A 17,268-nucleotide genomic window follows, 5' to 3' on the forward strand; every position below is an offset into this window, starting at 1 on the left:
CATAAGATACCCTCCCTCCTCTAAGTCGTCAGCCTTCCGTGTGCCGGGGGCTGCCGCCTTCCGTCGGCATACAACCGATGTTCCACCCCTCCCTTACCTAGTTTCGACTGGCCGACCTTCGGGCCGGCCTCCGGCGTCCCGGCATTGATTGCCGGCGGTCTGGGTATACTTCCATATACTTAATTATCTTATGAACTGATCCAAGCTCACCAAGCCGTCAGCCTTTGGCTGCCGGAGCTGCCACCTCCCGCCGGTGCCTTCCACCCTGCTGGAGCGGCCTCCGGCGTGCCGTCGGCCTGCCGGAGCCCTCCGGAGGGGCCAAGGGACATGCACCCCTTCTCTTACCTGCCGACAATATGCTGACAGTTCTACACTGCAGCCAGATGGCTTAGCCACTTCTATATATAGGTATTGTCTTACCATCTAAAATTGTGGCTGAGCTGTCTTCTTGCACATTACAATATTCCAGCATACTCTGTGCGTCTTAGCACGGCCGGTTGCCGGAACCTAGATCTAATACGGGGTCTCCTATTACCCTTTTACCCCAAGGAACTGAGTGGTCTCAGTCCTTGATACACGTCGTTTTGTGTCCTTCGGCCACAAATGAAATTGCCTAATGATATGGTTACGGTAACCGATTGGGCGGGATTCACAAGTATGTTTCTATCTACTTCCTTTCCCGCTCTACTCTCAAACATTACAATGTTTAATGAATTATTTATGTTAGATGAAATTTAATTATTTAATTTTAATCTTAGAGTAATGTAAGTCATTCTTATGCCTTCCATATACTCATGATCTCTTTCTTTTACAGGAGGAGTATATGAAGTGTGAAAGCAACTTCTGCGGAGTGAGACGCCCGGACTTCTACGGGCACAAGGCGTGTTGGACCCACGCCCCCTGCGCCGCCAAGAAAGGCGACCTGAAATTCTGGGACCCGCAGCACTCTACAGTCTGCAAAAGTCGTCTGGTCGAAGCGTTCGACGATCCTCCTTCAGCGGAGGCAAGGGACAACGTTCGGGAGAAGCTACGCAAGTGGGTGCGTGGCTTCCAGAAGAACGCCACCGGACTGTATCTCGCCACCGAAGATTTGAGGGCCTTGCTGTTTCCGAAGGCATCAAAAGACTCAATGTTCCCCAGTGATCAGATTCCCACCGTCCAGATAGTGGTGGAACCTGATATTGTTATGGCCCAGTCCATGCATGAGTGCCGTCTAGATTCCGACAATGCAGAACGTATGTCGGAAGTTTCGGAAGAAACGGAGAGGAACCTCATGGGCGAGGAACCCGACTATGAGGAAGATCAGGTGGAATACCTTGATTCGGAGCATGAGGTCGCTCCCACTCCTCCGCCCGCACCAAATCCCATGCCGACCGAGGAATCCCTTCCTTCGACGTCTGCCACCCCGGACCCTCTCCCATCAGGCACTCAGGAGGTCTTCAAGATGCTTGAAGCCCTCATGGATAAGAAACTTTGCGAGACCCACGAGCTATTCAGGTCTAACTTAGGAAGTTTTAAGCAACCGAAACGGATTTCGGTAAAGGACCTCCCTGCTTGCTCGGATACTAACCCATGGAGGTATGCCGAGCACATGCCGATCACCATGGGCAAGATCTTCATCAGTGAGAAGGTCGGCTCGATCGCGTTGGAAGAAGTGGAGTTCTTCCCGAATTTTGAGGCTTATCCGGACTGTTACGTCCGGCTCAGGTCCGAACCCGCCTCTAAAGAAGAGACCGAACCGAAGGAGGTGATTGTGTTCGATCTCTCGAAGGCCCAGGCTATGCTAGCCAACACAGTGAAGAGTAGGGGCTTCACCAATTCCAAGATGCCGGCGCTTAGCAAAAAGCACCCAACATTTGTCGCACCGAACAATGCGACATTCCCCTTTATAGAAAAGGCCTTCACTGCGGTACTGAAAGCAGTGGAAGAAGGGAAACCTTGCCCTGTACTGGAGGAGTGCAGGCCCTTCTCCCTGACTGTTCCCCCTGATGATAGACACTGGAAAGACGTCCAGTCTACATTCACAGTGGGAAAGTTAGAGCCTGACGTTGCCGGTCGTCAGTTTAACGAGGACCTCCCGAAGCTCAACGATCACCTCCTTCGTAGGGATCAAGATACGAAGGAGAGGCTTGCCGCATCACTGTCCCTCCAGGTACAGCTGGAAGTCATGGCCAGAGACACTAGGGTTCCTGACTTCTACATGGTCCTTGCCAAAACGCATTTGGCAACAGTAATGAAGGACCTGTACAGCTTCACTAGGGCTTGCAGAGCCTGTCGTGAATTCGTGTTCGCGAACGCTACGGTGAAACACGAACCCCGGAGGCTGATTTCCTCCAATATCTGGGGTAAATACCTCTTTCCATCCTCCTTAGTGAAAGAGATCGCCGACAAAGCCGCCACAGAGAACAGGAACCTTCTCCATAAGTGGGGCATGTCGAAGAAAAGGAAATCCTCTCAGGACGATGACCCTCAACCTAAGAGGAAACCTCAGAAACCCAAACCCCAGCAACGTCAACAGAGACGGCAGTTTCCGGGTTCCGCTACTCCCCAAGTGGCAGCTCAGCCACAACAGACCTTTCAGCTGGTCACTCAGCCGATGGTATCGCAGTCACCGGTCTTCACCCCTGCATTTGAGCAGCACACCACTACCTTTCGTCCCAAAGGTAGAGGCTCAAACAGAGGTTCAGGCAGAGATGCGTCTCGCCGCCCCTCCAGAGGCAGAGGAGGAAGGGGAGCCAGCGACCGAGGTAGCAAACCCTTGGGAAGCCAGAAGCAATGAAGTGCTTCCGGTGGGAGGAAGACTCCGCCAATTCCAGGATCGTTGGGCCTTCGATCCCTGGGCACACAGCATCGTCAAGAAGGGACTAGGCTGGAGCTGGATACAACAACCCCCAGCCTTCCAGCAATTCTTCCAACAGTCAACCCCCCTCCTGGAAGAGTATGTCCTAGAACTCTTGAACAAGAAGTTGATCAGGAGGGTAAAGTCAATCAGGTTCCAAGGGAGACTATTTTGCGTCCCCAAGAAGGACTCCGACAAACTCAGAGTCATTCTAGACTTATCCCCCCTCAACAAGTTCATTGCGAACAACAAGTTCATGATGCTGACTCTTCAACAAATAAGGACCCTCCTGCCTTAAGGGTCCTACACGGTCTCCATAGACCTGGCGGATGCCTACTGGCACGTTCCAATGAACCATCACGCTTCCTCCTACCTAGGATTTCGACTCCAAAGGAAAAGTTACGCCTTCAGGGCCATGCCCTTCGGGCTCAACGTGGCCCCACGGATCTTCACCAAGCTGGCAGATGCCATCGTTCAACAGCTCCGCCTTCGCGGGGTCCAAGTGATGGTTTACCTAGACGACTGGCTGGTCTGGGCGACATCGCCCGAAGATTGTGTACGATCCTGCAACAAAGTCACCCAGTTCCTGGAACATCTGGGATTCAAGATAAACACCGAGAAATCTCGCCTCTCTCCAGCTCAGAAGTTCCAATGGTTGGGAATCCATTGGGATCTTCAGTCACACCGCCTTTCCATCCCGCAGAAGAAAAGGAAGGAAATAGCAGGGTCTGTCAAAAAACTGCTGAAATCCAAACGAATCTCAAGACGTCAGCAGGAACAAGTTCTAGGCTCTCTACAGTTCGCCTCGGTGACAAACCCAGTGCTTCGCGCACAGCTAAAGGATGCCGCGGGAGTCTGGAGACGTTCTGCATCCATCGCTCGAAGAGACCTCAAGAGACGGCTCCCAAACAGACTTCGGTTACTCTTAAACCCGTGGTCGGAAGCAAAGGCCCTGAAAAGGTCCATTCCTCTTCAACACCCGCCTCCATCGCTCAACATCCACACGGACGCTTCGCTGGAGGGTTGGGGAGGTCACTCCCACCAACGACAGGCTCAGGAAACATGGTCTCCCCTATTCAAGAGGTTTCACATCAACATCTTGGAGGCCATGGCGGTCCTTCTCACCCTGAAGAAACTCTCTCCGCCTCCCTCGATCCACATCCGTCTGACTCTGGACAACTCGGTGGTAGTCAGGTGTCTCAATCGTCAGGGCTCGAGATCGCCCCAAATAAATCAGGTACTTCTTCCAATCTTCCGCCTGGCAGAAAAGAAGAAATGGCACCTGTCTGCAGTTCACCTACAAGGATTCCGCAACGTGACGGCGGACGCTCTATCACGGACAAACCCAATAGAGTCGGAATGGTCTCTAGACGCAAGATCATTCTCCTTCATCTCTCGCCAAGTCCCGGAACTTCAGATCGATCTCTTCGCAACGAGCGACAACAATCAACTTCCTCGTTATGTGGCCCCGTACGAGGACCCCAAGGCAGAAGCAGTGGATGCCATGTCACTGGATTGGAACAGATGGTCCAGGATATACCTGTTCCCTCCCCCCAACCTTCTGCTGAAAGTCCTCTCCAAACTGAGAACCTTCAAAGGGACAGCGGCCCTAGTGGCTCCCAAGTGGCCCCGGAGCAACTGGTACCCCCTGGTCCTGGAGCTGCAGCCCACATTGATCCCTCTCCCGGGCCCAGTTCTCTCTCAGCAAGTACAGAAGTCGACTGGCTTCGCTTCATCACTGAAAGTCAGGGACCTTCATCTCATGATTTTCTCTCCCTAGCTGCAAAGAAAAGATTTGGGATCTTGAAGAAAAGTCTAGACTTCCTCGAGGAATACAAGACCGAATCCACATGACGGCAATACGAATCATCCTGGAGAAAGTGGGTCTCGTTCGTCAAAGCAAAAAAAACTACGGAAATCACCATTGATTTCTGCATGTCCTTCTTCATTCACCTTCATGGACAAGGCTTAGCAGCCAACACGATTTCTACCTGCAAATCGGCTTTGACTAAACCACTACTGTACGCCTTCCAGATTGATCTGTCCAGCGATATCTTCAATAAATTACCAAAGGCATGCGCTAGACTACGCCCAGCACCTCTGTCAAAACCTATCTCCTGGTCCCTGGACAAGGTGCTCCATTTTACCTCTAACTTGGACAACAATTCGTGCCCTCTCAAGGACCTGACTCAAAAAGTTATCTTCCTTTTTGCTCTCGCCTCGGGATCCCGAGTCAGCGAAATAGTGGCATTATCAAGAGACGAGGGTCATATCCTGTTCGCAGATACAGGAGAACTTACCCTCTTCCCTGATCCGACGTTTCTCGCAAAAAACGAATTACCCACCAAGAGATGGGGCCCCTGGAGAATCTGCCCCCTGAAGGAAGATGTCTCTCTATGTCCAGTAGAGAGTCTCAAGGTCTATCATCGAAGAACTTCAGACTTCGGTGGAGGTCAACTCTTCAAAGGAGAAACATCGGGTAGCGACCTGTCACTGAAACAACTAAGAGCGAAAATCACCTACTTCATTCGCAGAGCGGATCCTGACAGTACACCCGCAGGTCACGATCCTAGAAAAGTCGCGTCTTCTGAATTTCTTCCAGAGTATGGATTTTGAAAGCCTCAAGAGCTTCACAGGATGGAAATCTTCACGCGTTTTCTTCAAGCACTACGCGAAGCAAGTGCATGAAGTCAAACATTTCATGGTAGCCGCAGGTAGAGTTATGAAACCTGCTGTTTAGCTCTGCATAGAACAGCGAGTTACTTGGGACTTTAACTCTACGGGTGCCTGTGTTGACCCTCGTGTGATACATAGGGATTTCATGGACACTTAGTATTTCTAATACAGTGAACCCTCGTTTATCGCGGTAGATAGGTTCCAGTCGCGGCCGCGATAGGTGAAAATCCGCGAAGTAGTGACACCATATTTACCTATTTATTCAACATGTATATTCAGACTTTTAAAACCTTCCCTTGTACGCAGTACTGTTAACAAACTACCCTTTAATGTACAGAACACTTAATGCATGTACTACAGTACCCTAAACTAAAACAGGCACAAATATTAAAGGTGATTTTATATCATGCATTTCCTAAACATGCTAAAAAGCACGATAAAAAATGGCAACCAATGTTTTGTTTACATTTATCTCTGATCATAATGTAGAAACAAACTGGAGGTAGAGCTTTGCTTATTACCCAGACATATTTCCCATACTTTTCCCTTAGAACTACATCACATCTTCCTACTTTAGATATATATATATATATATATATATATATATATATATATATATATATATATATATATATATATATATATATATATATATATATATATATATATATATATGTGTGTGTATATATATATATATATATATATATATATATATATATATATATATATATATATATATATATATATATATATATATATATATATATATATATATATATGTGTGTGTGTGTATATATATATATATTTATATGTATACACATATACATACCTACATATATACATAAATACATGCATACATATATATATATATATATATATATATATATATATATTACTGTATATATATGGGTTATGGAAAAAATCCGCGAAGTGGTGAATCCGCGATGGTCGAACCGCGAAGTAGCGAGGGTTCACTGTAGACTGTTCTTACCAAGGTGAAATGTCATAGACTTCACATGAGTGCCACATGCCCCCTAGGGCATGATGTGTTTTTTCTTTGATAAAGACTGACGTTTCTCTGGAACTTGTGTTTTCTAATTTTGAAATTTCTTTCAGATTCAAGATTGAAGTCTTCTGTTTTCTATGTACATTATTTATTATTGTAAATTAACTTTACATCCTTTATTGCATTTATTATTACTATAACCTGCAATTGTTCCGTAACCGAAATACAAACCACGCTATTTACAAAGGGGTATTACTTTTAGCGCAGCTGAAATGACGAGCCAATAGTTTTTAACGAGGGTTAATTACCCCCGCGCTAGTTAGCGGGGGGTGGGGAAGGGTAGCTTGCTACCCCTCCCCCCTCCACACACGGTGACTTGCTTCTCTTCACTTTTGGCTCGGCGGTGATCAGACGTGTCTGTTCATCGCCTTCGTGACAGCCTTTAATTTTCTGCTTTTTCTTTTCAGTTTGTGTGATTGGTTGGAAGTTGACCTTCAGTTATTTTCTTTTATTTACTATGCGTACATGCCCTGGTGTTGCCGGCCGTCCTTGTGGGACTTTCATGTCGGACGTTATTACGGATCCTCACACCCTCTGCCCTCAAGTCGGGGCCGACGGTGCGACCAGGATAACATGTGCCGTGAGTGCAGGGAGTGGTCTACCTCCCAGTGGGAGAGGTTTGGCCGTCGGCGTAAGAAGAAGTCCAAGAGAGACCGTTCTCCTCCGGGGTTAGCCTTGAAGGAGGAAGGTTCTCGGGACTCTTCTTCCACCGCCCAAACCTCCTCTGAAGCTCCCCCTCGTCCGCCTCCTAAGGAGAGTTGTCCGAGTGGGAGCGCAGGCCCTTGTTCTGTTTCCCTACCTTCGGTGGAGGGAGAGGGCATCGCCTCCCATAGCGAGGCGGTTCCCCCTCCTCCTCCGGGGGAGGTTATTGATAATAATGCCTGCCTTATCCAGTGATGATCTTTTACAGATTTGGTCGTCCCTGGGGCTTAAGGCCTTGCCCTCCAGGGTCGCTCTTATTGACCTTGTCTCGTTGGGGGCCGCTGTTAAACAGTCGCCGGTGGTAGCGGAGGTAGACCCTCTGTCTATTGTCGACGTCGTGGTGACAGAGGCCTCCGACGTGGCTGGGCCTTCCGACGCAGGTGCTGTTGCTGGTGAGGGTGCTCAAGGCTCTCCTCCTCCTTCCGTGCATCCTTCGAAGGGGGAAGTGAGTCCTTCGGTCTCGACTGCTGCCCAGCTTCCTTCTGAGGGAAGTGTTTTGACGGAGACTCCCCTTCGGAGGACCGATGGTCCCGACGATCTCCCCCGAGGCCGCCTCCGCCGTAAGGCTCACCGCCCTCTACGGCACAAGGGCCTCCCTTCCCCTTACAGGGGGACTAAGAGGTGCCTTTTTGGGTCTTCATCCTCCGGGGGGGACTCTCCTCGTCAGCCTCAACCGACTGCTCCGCCCTCCTTGAACCTCTCTGCAGACCGCTCACCATCTCCTGCCGGATCTTCGCCTTCTGGAGAACTCGTCACCCGACGGGCAACGGTCCCTTCGGGGCTAAGGGATTCTTCCCTTACGCGAGCAGGGCTAGCGCACAAGCGCTCTCCTGCTCGCCAGCGATCTCCTGCTCGCCAGCGATCTCCTGCTCGCCAGCGATCTCCTGCTCGCCAGCGATCTCCTGCTCGCCAGCGATCTCCTGCTCGCCAGTGATCTCCTGCTCGTCGACGATCTCCTGCTCGCCAAGACTCTCCTGCTCGTCGGCTCTCTCCTGATGTTCGCCCCCCTCGCCAGCGCTCTCCTGCTCGTCAGCTCTCTTCCGAGCGTCAGCGCTCATTTGAGGACCATCGCCCTGCGGTCTCTGACCACCCTTTAGTTCCTGCTGAACTCCCTGCTCACCATCCACCTGGTCCTGTGGCTACGCAACATCGTGCTGCGCGTGTGTCAGAAACACATGTTCGCCAACGCGCCAGCGATCTTCCCGTTCCTGCTCGTGAACGCGCCGCACCACCTGTCCTCTCACAGGACACGCGTCGACCTTCTGCTCGCCAGCGATCACCAGCTCGCCAGCGATCACCTACACATGCTGCTCGCCATCGCACGACCCTGCATGATCGGCCGCTTACGCATGCTGCTCCTCATCGCACTACCCTGAATGATCGCCCTCCTGCGGATGCTGATCACCATCGCACCCTTTCACGCGATCATTCACCTGCGCATGCTGCTCGCCATCGCACAACCCTGCACGATCGCCCGCTTACGCATGCTGCTCCTCATCGCACAACCCTGAACGATCGCCCTCCTGCGGATGCTGATCACCATCGCACCCTTTCACGCGATCATTCACCTGCGCATGCTGCTCGCCATCGCACAACCCTGCACGATCGCCCGCTTACGCATGCTGCTCCTCATCGCACAACCCTGAACGATCGCCCTCCTGCGCATGCTGATCACCATCGCACCCTTTCACGCGATCATTCACCTGCGCATGCTGCTCGCCATCGCACAACCCTGCACGATCGCCCGCTTACGCATGCTGCTCCTCATCGCACAACCCTGAACGATCGCCCTCTTGCGGATGCTGATCACCATCGCACCCTATCACGCGATCATTCACCTACACATGCTGCTCGCCATCGCTTACCATCACGCGGTCATTATCGCCAGCGATCTTCTTCACCTACACGGCAGCACGATCCCTCGCCGTCGCGCCATCGCTTGCGTTCGTCGCCTCAGAACCGTATTCATTTACCTGCCCACCCTCACGCCCACTCGCCTGCGCGCCCGCGCGACCGCTCGCCTGCGCGCCCGCGCGACCGCTCGCCTGCGCACCCGCGCGATCACCTGCGCGACCATTCGCCTTTGCGCGACCGTTCGCCCTCGCGCGACCATAGTTCGCGGCGAATTCCACAGCCGGTGGTAGCAGCAGGGACGCGTGCTCCTAGACGGCACTCGGGATCACCTCCATCCAAGCACAGGTTGGTAGTGCAGGACGAAGACAGGTCAGTACAGCATTCTTCCCCACCTTCTTTTCAGGCAGGTACCGTCGTGTCCACTTCAAAGGATCGCCCGATCCCTTTCACCTTAGCGAGGATTTCGGACTCTGTGTCCTTGTAGCAGCAGACTTGGTTTGGTCCGCTGGCACGGGCGTTAGTGAGGGTTATGAAACCAACACTCGCCGGCCAGGGTAACAAACCAGCGGCTGTCTCTCCTACGCTGAAGAGAAAGAGAGGAGTGGACTTCGTGGTGACTTCCCCCAGGGCGAAGTTGGTTCCCAAGAGGTCGGTCTCGAGGGTCCCCTCTCCTGCACGAGTACTCTCTCCTTCTCCCGTGGACGAGGCCTTTCCGTCCTCAGGTGAGTCCAGTGGGGTGGTAGTCTTCCCCTCGGCACCAGGGGGGGAGACTTCGCCTCAGGCAGGAGAATCGTCTTGTGAGGAAGGGGCCCCTCGAACCTCGTTGTTGGGATCCTGTATCCCTCCCAGGAGGGAACCCAAGGATTCCAAGACCATCCCTAAATCCTCTGCAAGGATTCGTCAGGAACCCACGACTACCCAGGGGAATGTCCACGTATCACCCCAGGATCTTAGAGATTCCTGGGGCAGGAGACTTAGCTGCCAGCCCGCAGGGAGGAGAACAGCAAGAGTCCGAACATGCCTTCTGGCAGGTCCTAAGCCTGATAAGGCAACTTAACAGTCTTACGGCTCCAGTCATCCCCCCCCGTGAAGGCAAAGACACGATTCTGGATGAAGTGTTTGACGTTCGGAAGGCCCCTAAGACCAGTGCAGCTCTGCCCTGGTCTCGGGGGCTGAAGAGTGCCAGAGCTAGGGCCAACGCTCAGCTCGCACTTCTTGCATCCTCCAGTCGTTCCACTGCCGGGAACAAACTCATCCCTCCTCCTCGCCTTCAGCAGAGGAGGTATTTCGAGATCCTGGGTGAGCACAACCTCGCTCTTCCTCTCCATCACTCTGTGGAGGAGCTGGCGAAGGGAGTTCCCTTGGAGAAACTCTCTGCCCGGCAGGTGTCGTTCTCGGCGGCAGAGATCCTTAACCACGAGAAGGTCGCTAAGTGTGCCATGCAGGCCACTTCGTGGCTGGACTTCTGGTTAGGATCTCTGGGCATCCTATTGCGATCGGAGGACTTGTCCAAGGAGACCAATAGGAAGGCCCTAGAGACCTTCTTGCTCTCGGGCACCCGCTCCATCGAGTTTTTGGCGCACCAGGTTACCACCCTGTGGGGCAACTCGGTGTTGAAGCGTCGCGATGCTGTGTCCGAGAGATTCCATCCGAAGGTCACCGCCGTAGATGTGTGTAGGCTCCGACATGCTTCCCTCCTGGGGGAGAGCCTGTTTGAGCCTCAAGACTTGGAGCGAACGGCTGAGAGGTGGAGGAAATCCAGCACGGACTCCCTCCTCCACAGGGCCCTTACAACTCGGCCCTATAAGCCTCCAGCCCCGCCACAACAGCAGCAACAGCCTCGTAAGGCTCCCAAACAGGCACCGGCAGCTAAGAAAGTGGTGTCTAAGCCCCAGCCCTTTCCAGCCAAGGTCAAGAGGGGCGGTAAGTCCTCCAGGGGAGGCAAGACTTCTAAGGGTGGCGGCCGCGGCCGCAAGCCCTAGGGGTGGCATTCCCCCTGCGTGTCCACCTGTGGGGAGATGCCTTCAGCGTTGCGTCCGCAGGTGGCAACATCACGGGGCCGATGCTTGGACGGTCTCAGTGATCGGCCAAGGTTATCGCGTCCCGTTCACGTCATCTCAACCTCCCCTGACAGCGAATCCAGTGTCGTTGAGCTCCTATGCCATGGGATCGGCAAAGGGGCTGGCCCTTCAGGCCGAAGTCGAGACCATGTTCGAGAAGGGTTCTCTCCAGGAGGTCGTGGACGGCTCTCCAGGCTTCTTCAGTCGACTCTTTCTTGTAAAGAAGGCTACTGGAGGCTGGAGACCCGTCATCGATCTCTCGGCACTGAACAGGTTTGTCAAACAAACCCGGTTCAGCATGGAGACAGCAGACACGGTCAGACTTGCGGTGAGACCACAAGACTTCATGTGTACACTGGATCTAAAGGATGCGTACTTCCAGATCCCAATCCATCTGTCTTCCAGGAAGTACCTGAGATTCTGCCTAGACAACAAGATCTACCAGTTCAAGGTGCTGTGTTTCGGTCTCTCCACAGCTCCTCAGGTGTTCACCAGAGTGTTCACCCTGATTTTAACTTGGGCGCACAGGAACGGCATTCGTCTCCTTCGTTACCTAGACGATTGGCTGATCCTAGCAGACTCGGAGTCGACCCTTCTTCGACTCCGAGACAGGCTTCTAGATCTTTGCCAGGATCTGGGGATCGTGGTAAACCTCGAGAAGTCCTCTCTGCAGCCGTCCCAACGACTGGTTTATCTAGGCATGCTAATAGACACCAATCTCCACAAAGCCTTTCCATCAGACGACCGGATAGCAAGGCTGAGGAGGGTGGCGGAACCTTTCCTCAGGCGAAAAGAACTCCCCGCCCAATCGTGGTTGCGTCTCTTAGGCCACCTATCCTCCCTGGCCCGTCTGGTTCCAAACAGCTGCCTCAGGATGAGATCCCTTCAATGGCGGCTCAAGTCCCGGTGGAATCAAGGATCCGATTCCCCGGACATTCTGATCCCAATGGGGTCTCTGGAACAGACGGACTTGCGGTGGTGGCTGGCCGACGAGAACCTGCGAAAGGGAGTGAGTCTTCTCGTCCTCCCCCCGGAATTGACTCTGTTTTCGGACGCGTCAAAAGAAGGGTGGGGGACGCACGTTCTGAACCAGAGGGCCTCAGGCCTTTGGTCAGAATCAGAAAAGTGCCTACACATCAACCTGCTAGAATTGAAGGCCGTCTTTCTGGCCCTTCAACAGTTCCAACGGTTCCTGGCGGGTCACTCCGTGGCGGTGATGAGTGACAACACCACGGTAGTGGCTTCTATCAACAAGCAAGGAGGCACTTTTTCGCAACAGCTATCCCATCTTGCAGTAGAGACTCTGAGGTGGACCGAAACCCACTCGATAACACTATCAGCTCGCTTCATTCCTGGCAAGAGGAATGTGCTCGCCGACAGTCTGAGCAGGGCTTCGCAGATAGTGAGTACCGAGTGGTCTTTGGATCCTCAGATAGCCAACAAAGTCCGGACTTTGTGGGGTTCCCCGACGGTGGACTTGTTCGCGACAGCCTTGAACTTCAAGCTGCCCCTGTACTGCTCACCAGTCCCGGACCCCAAGGCACTCTGGCAAGATGCTTTCCAGCAACGGTGGGACAACATCGACGTGTACGCCTTCCCACCATTCTTTCTGATGAGAAGGGTGCTCAACAGGACCAGACTATCGGTCAACTGTTCGATGACTCTAGTAGCTCCGCTATGGCATCACGCGGAATGGTTTCCGGACCTTCTGTTTCCTGACGGAACTCCCAAGGGAGCTTCCTTCACGACACGAGCTTCTCAGACAACCCCACTCCGGTGTCCCTCACAGGGCCGTAGCCTCGCTTCGGCTTCACGCCTGGAGACTATCCAGCGTCACGGAGAGAGGCTTTTCACAACAGGTTGCGGAGAGAATGTCTCGGCACCTGCGAAGGTCCTCTGAGGGAGTCTACCAAGCGAAGTGGTGAGTCTTTTGTGGTTGGTGTCGTGGAAGGGGTATCTCTCCACTCGATGCCACTATTCCAGCAATAGCGGACTTCCTTGTGTATCTGCGAGAAGAAATGCGCCTTTCTGTCTCGTCAGTGAAAGGCTATCGCTCAGCCTTAAGCTGGGCCTTCAGATTGAAGGGCGTGGATATTTCTTCATTGCTAGAACTCTCTTTACTCATACGTAGCTATGAGCTTACCTGCCCCCAGTCGGAAGTGAGACCCCCTCCTTGGAACGTGGTTCGAGTCATCAGGTCTCTCAAGAGACCTCCCTTCGAGCCATTACGCCAGGCCTCCGATCGCCACCTGTCTTGGAAGACGGCTTTCCTACTCGCCTTGGCCTCGGCCAAGCGAGTTAGTGAACTTCATGGTCTCTCGTACGACATCGCCCATTCAAGGGGATGGGGGGAGGTAACGTTCAGGTTCGTCCCTGAGTTTGTGGCCAAGACTCAGAATCCTGGAGTGCCGGATCCTCGGTTCGACTCTTTCAGGATCGCGAGTCTCCGTTCTGTAACAAACGACCCAGACCAGCTGCTACTATGCCCAGTGAGGTGTCTGAGGTACTACTTGAAGAGAACGGCTGCAGTCCGTCCTCATGTGCGAGCTTTGTTTGTGAGCACAGGCAGGACAAAGAGGAGGGTCACCAGGAACACCATCTCTGCTTGGATTCGAAGGGTTATCCACCATGCCCTGAATCCTGACCCTCCTCCGTCACGTCGCCCTCGGGCCCACGATGTCAGGGGTATTGCTACATCCCTGGCCTTCAAGAGAAACTTCTCTGTGACGCAGGTACTTCAAGCTGGGGTCTGGAAGCGTCAAACGACCTTCACAGCCCACTACCTGCAAGACGTGACCCACAGGAGCCTCGATACGTTCTCTATCGGCCCTGTGGTGGCTGCACAACAGCTGGTCTAAGCTCAGGCTCCTTTTTGGACAAGTAGCAGTAGGTTGAGGGCGTTGTTACCCGGTCTTAGTCTGTGTGAATGAAAGAGTATGTCTGACCCTTACTTCTTTCTTCAATCTCCCCTCTCTTGGGGAAGCAGCATCCTGGTCCTCGCATAGCTGACCTCGACCTCTGCAGGTAACCCATGCTTCTTTGTGCTCCTAGTATTAAGCTTAATACTGTTGCGTCTCCCATACCCTGACGAGGTGGTATGGGGAACGTCCTATCCTAGAATTCCTATCTGAAGGTCTCAAGGTCAACTTCATAGGACGAGTCACACTCTCCTCCTCACACTACTTATGTAGGCCACTCGTTCCTAGCGATGCTAGGAACCTGTGAGGTACAGGGGCTCCCTCTCTCTAGTGCTGCCCACTGAGGGATTGAGCCCCCGGGCAAGCCGAAGTCAGTAAGGCTGGGGACTTTCCACCCTTCCTAAGGGGTAAGTCACCCTTTGTAAATAGCGTGGTTTGTATTTCGGTTACGGAACAAATGACAAATTCGAAGATAATTTGTATTTTTCCTAACCATACAAACCTTAGCTATTTACACATATGTTGCGTCTCCCATACCCTGACGAGGTGGTATGGGGAACGTCCTATCCTAGAATTCCTATCTGAAGGTCTCAAGGTCAACTTCATAGGACGAGTCACACTCTCCTCCTCACACTACTTATGTAGGCCACTCGTTCCTAGCGATGCTAGGAACCTGTGAGGTACAGGGGCTCCCTCTCTCTAGTGCTGCCCACTGAGGGATTGAGCCCCCGGGCAAGCCGAAGTCAGTAAGGCTGGGGACTTTCCACCCTTCCTAAGGGGTAAGTCACCCTTTGTAAATAGCGTGGTTTGTATTTCGGTTACGGAACAAATGACAAATTCGAAGATAATTTGTATTTTTCCTAACCATACAAACCTTAGCTATTTACACATATGTGCCCGCCATCCCTGACCCCCAAGTCAAGTCCTACCTCTAAGTGAAGTGAAGCAAGTCACCGGTGTGTGGAGGGGGGAGGGGTAGCAAGCTACCCTTCCCCACCCCCCCCGCTAACTAGCGCGGGGGTAATTAACCCTCGTTTAAAACTATTGGCTCGTCATTTCAGCTGCGCTAAAAGTAATACCCCTTTGTAAATAGCTAAGGTTTGTATGGTTAGGAAAAATACAAATTATCTTCGAATTTGTCATTTTCTGAAATAAAATGTCTATTTTATTACTTGTGCGTCTCTCTTCGCTCCTATTACCATTATGATATACATGATTGTCATAGTTTCATTTACCCCTTTCCTTTGAAATAAGAAGAATAATATAAATTGTCTGTATTATATACTCACCCATGCTGTGTAATATTCGTACTTGAATACTTACTTTCGTCATACCTTCGAGACCAGATTGTTCTCTAACCCTATCACTTGTCTACTCTTGAGAATATTCCTACACGAATATTGACCATTCTGTCTTGTCTCCGAGTCCTTCACGAACTCTCCGCAGGGTGAGTAGCCCTTCGATGACCACTTTGAATTTTGGTATGATCCGCCAGGACTTCTCTGCCAGGGGGGCAGAAAGCTGGATCCCCACGGAACCTCTACCGAGGTCACATTACATACCTCTATTCGAAGCCCTTGGCACTTACTCTAAAAAAGGGGAAATTTTCCACGATACATTGATTCTCTGGTACTCTTCCATCAGGACGTCATGGCTTGAGCCCAAAAAACGGATTTTGAGCGAAGCGAAAAATCTATTTTTGGGTGAGATAGCCATGACGTCCTGATGGACCCTCCCTTCTATTCTAGTCCAGCCTTTCAGGCCCCGCCCTGTCCTGCTGTATCATAGAGATTAGCAAGGAGCTGGCATCAGGATGAGGACGGACGTGACGTCATTTAGCAGTGGCGCCCGTTTGTTTACGTTTCGAGTACCAAAAGTACCCACCGATGAGTGTAACTGTGGAACGGCTCCCCAGTTATTCTCCACCTTTCCATATCGAAGTGTTAACTCTATATGGGGTGCAGATAGCTATGTAGCGTGTTAATACATACGTCCCCTGTTGATATACGATGTCTTAAAGGGAAACCTTTAGGATACTCGCACCAGAAGTTAGAATTCTGTGATAACCTGTGGTTTTATTCTCTGGGAATATCCTTGTAGTTTAATATACCCAAGGAAGCTACCGAAGGAACCTTCCATCAGGACGTCATGGCTATCTCACCCAAAAATAGATTTTTCGCTTCGCCCAAAATCTGTTATTTAGCTGTATAGATTAAATTTTCTTGTATGTTTTTTACTGAAGTAACATACAAAAAGTATCTTGTTAGTATTTTAAGTGAATAAAAAAGTTTGATATTTGAAGGCAAAACATTTTGAGACCAATTTATTTTAATGGAACATACCGTAGTACAGTATTTAGACAGATCCCATTCAATAGGATGCTACTCTTGACCTGTAATCTTTTCTTGAATTTTGTATTTTTCAGTTGAAGCAGCACAAGGTTTGTTCAAAAACATGTCAACGATTCGATATTTAAACCAAGAAGAAGCAACAAATGTTGACTTGGAGTTGTTCAACGATTATCAATTTAGCGTAGATCAACTCATGGAATTAGCTGGTCTGAGCTGTGCCCATGCTATTGCACAGGTAAGGGTGTCATGTGTATTGGATTTATATAAGCATGTTTCTTGATGAAAGTATTTTCATCTTAATTTGTTGGACGGGAATTTACAGCCTATTAAATTTTTTATTCTTCATCTAGATACAGTATTAATCTATGGCACTGTCTTTCAATTAGTTTTTTGCATAAGATTTTTCATAATTCTGATCATCCTTTACATTCAGATCTTCCCAGACAGTACCATACAATTCGTAATACTAGATATGCAGTTGATTCTAATAATCAGGCCTTCTACATCATGTGGCTCAATACTACACAGTATTCTAGAAGTTTTATTCCAGCTGTGACTAAGTTGTGGAATGATCTTCCTAATCGGGTAGTTGAATTGATAGAACTTCAAAAGTTTAAACTTGCAGCAAATGTTTTTATGTTGAACAGGCCAACATACTTTCCTCTTGGTAAAGGTAGAAGAGACTTTTTAGCCATGTTAAGCAGCTTTTCTAGGAGAAGGACACTCCAAATTCAAACCATTGTTTTCTAGTCTTGGGTAGTGCCATAGCCTCTGTACCATGGTCTTCCACTGTCTTGGGTCA

General features: G+C 51.0%; 1 protein-coding gene across 2 annotated transcripts in view; it reads left to right on the forward strand.

Annotated features, from left to right (window-relative positions):
• The window catches only part of Naxe (NAD(P)HX epimerase), a 235,326-nt gene that overhangs the window by 200,203 nt on the left and 17,855 nt on the right, over positions 1–17,268 (forward strand). For both annotated transcript variants that reach the window (XM_068382109.1, XM_068382107.1), the window contains exon 3: positions 16,541–16,701. In XM_068382109.1, the coding sequence (XP_068238210.1) occupies positions 16,541–16,701 (161 nt within the window). The remainder of the gene's footprint in view (positions 1–16,540; positions 16,702–17,268) is intronic.

Source organism: Palaemon carinicauda, chromosome 10, assembly GCF_036898095.1.
Source record: "Palaemon carinicauda isolate YSFRI2023 chromosome 10, ASM3689809v2, whole genome shotgun sequence".
Taxonomy (NCBI): Eukaryota; Metazoa; Arthropoda; class Malacostraca; order Decapoda; family Palaemonidae; genus Palaemon; species Palaemon carinicauda.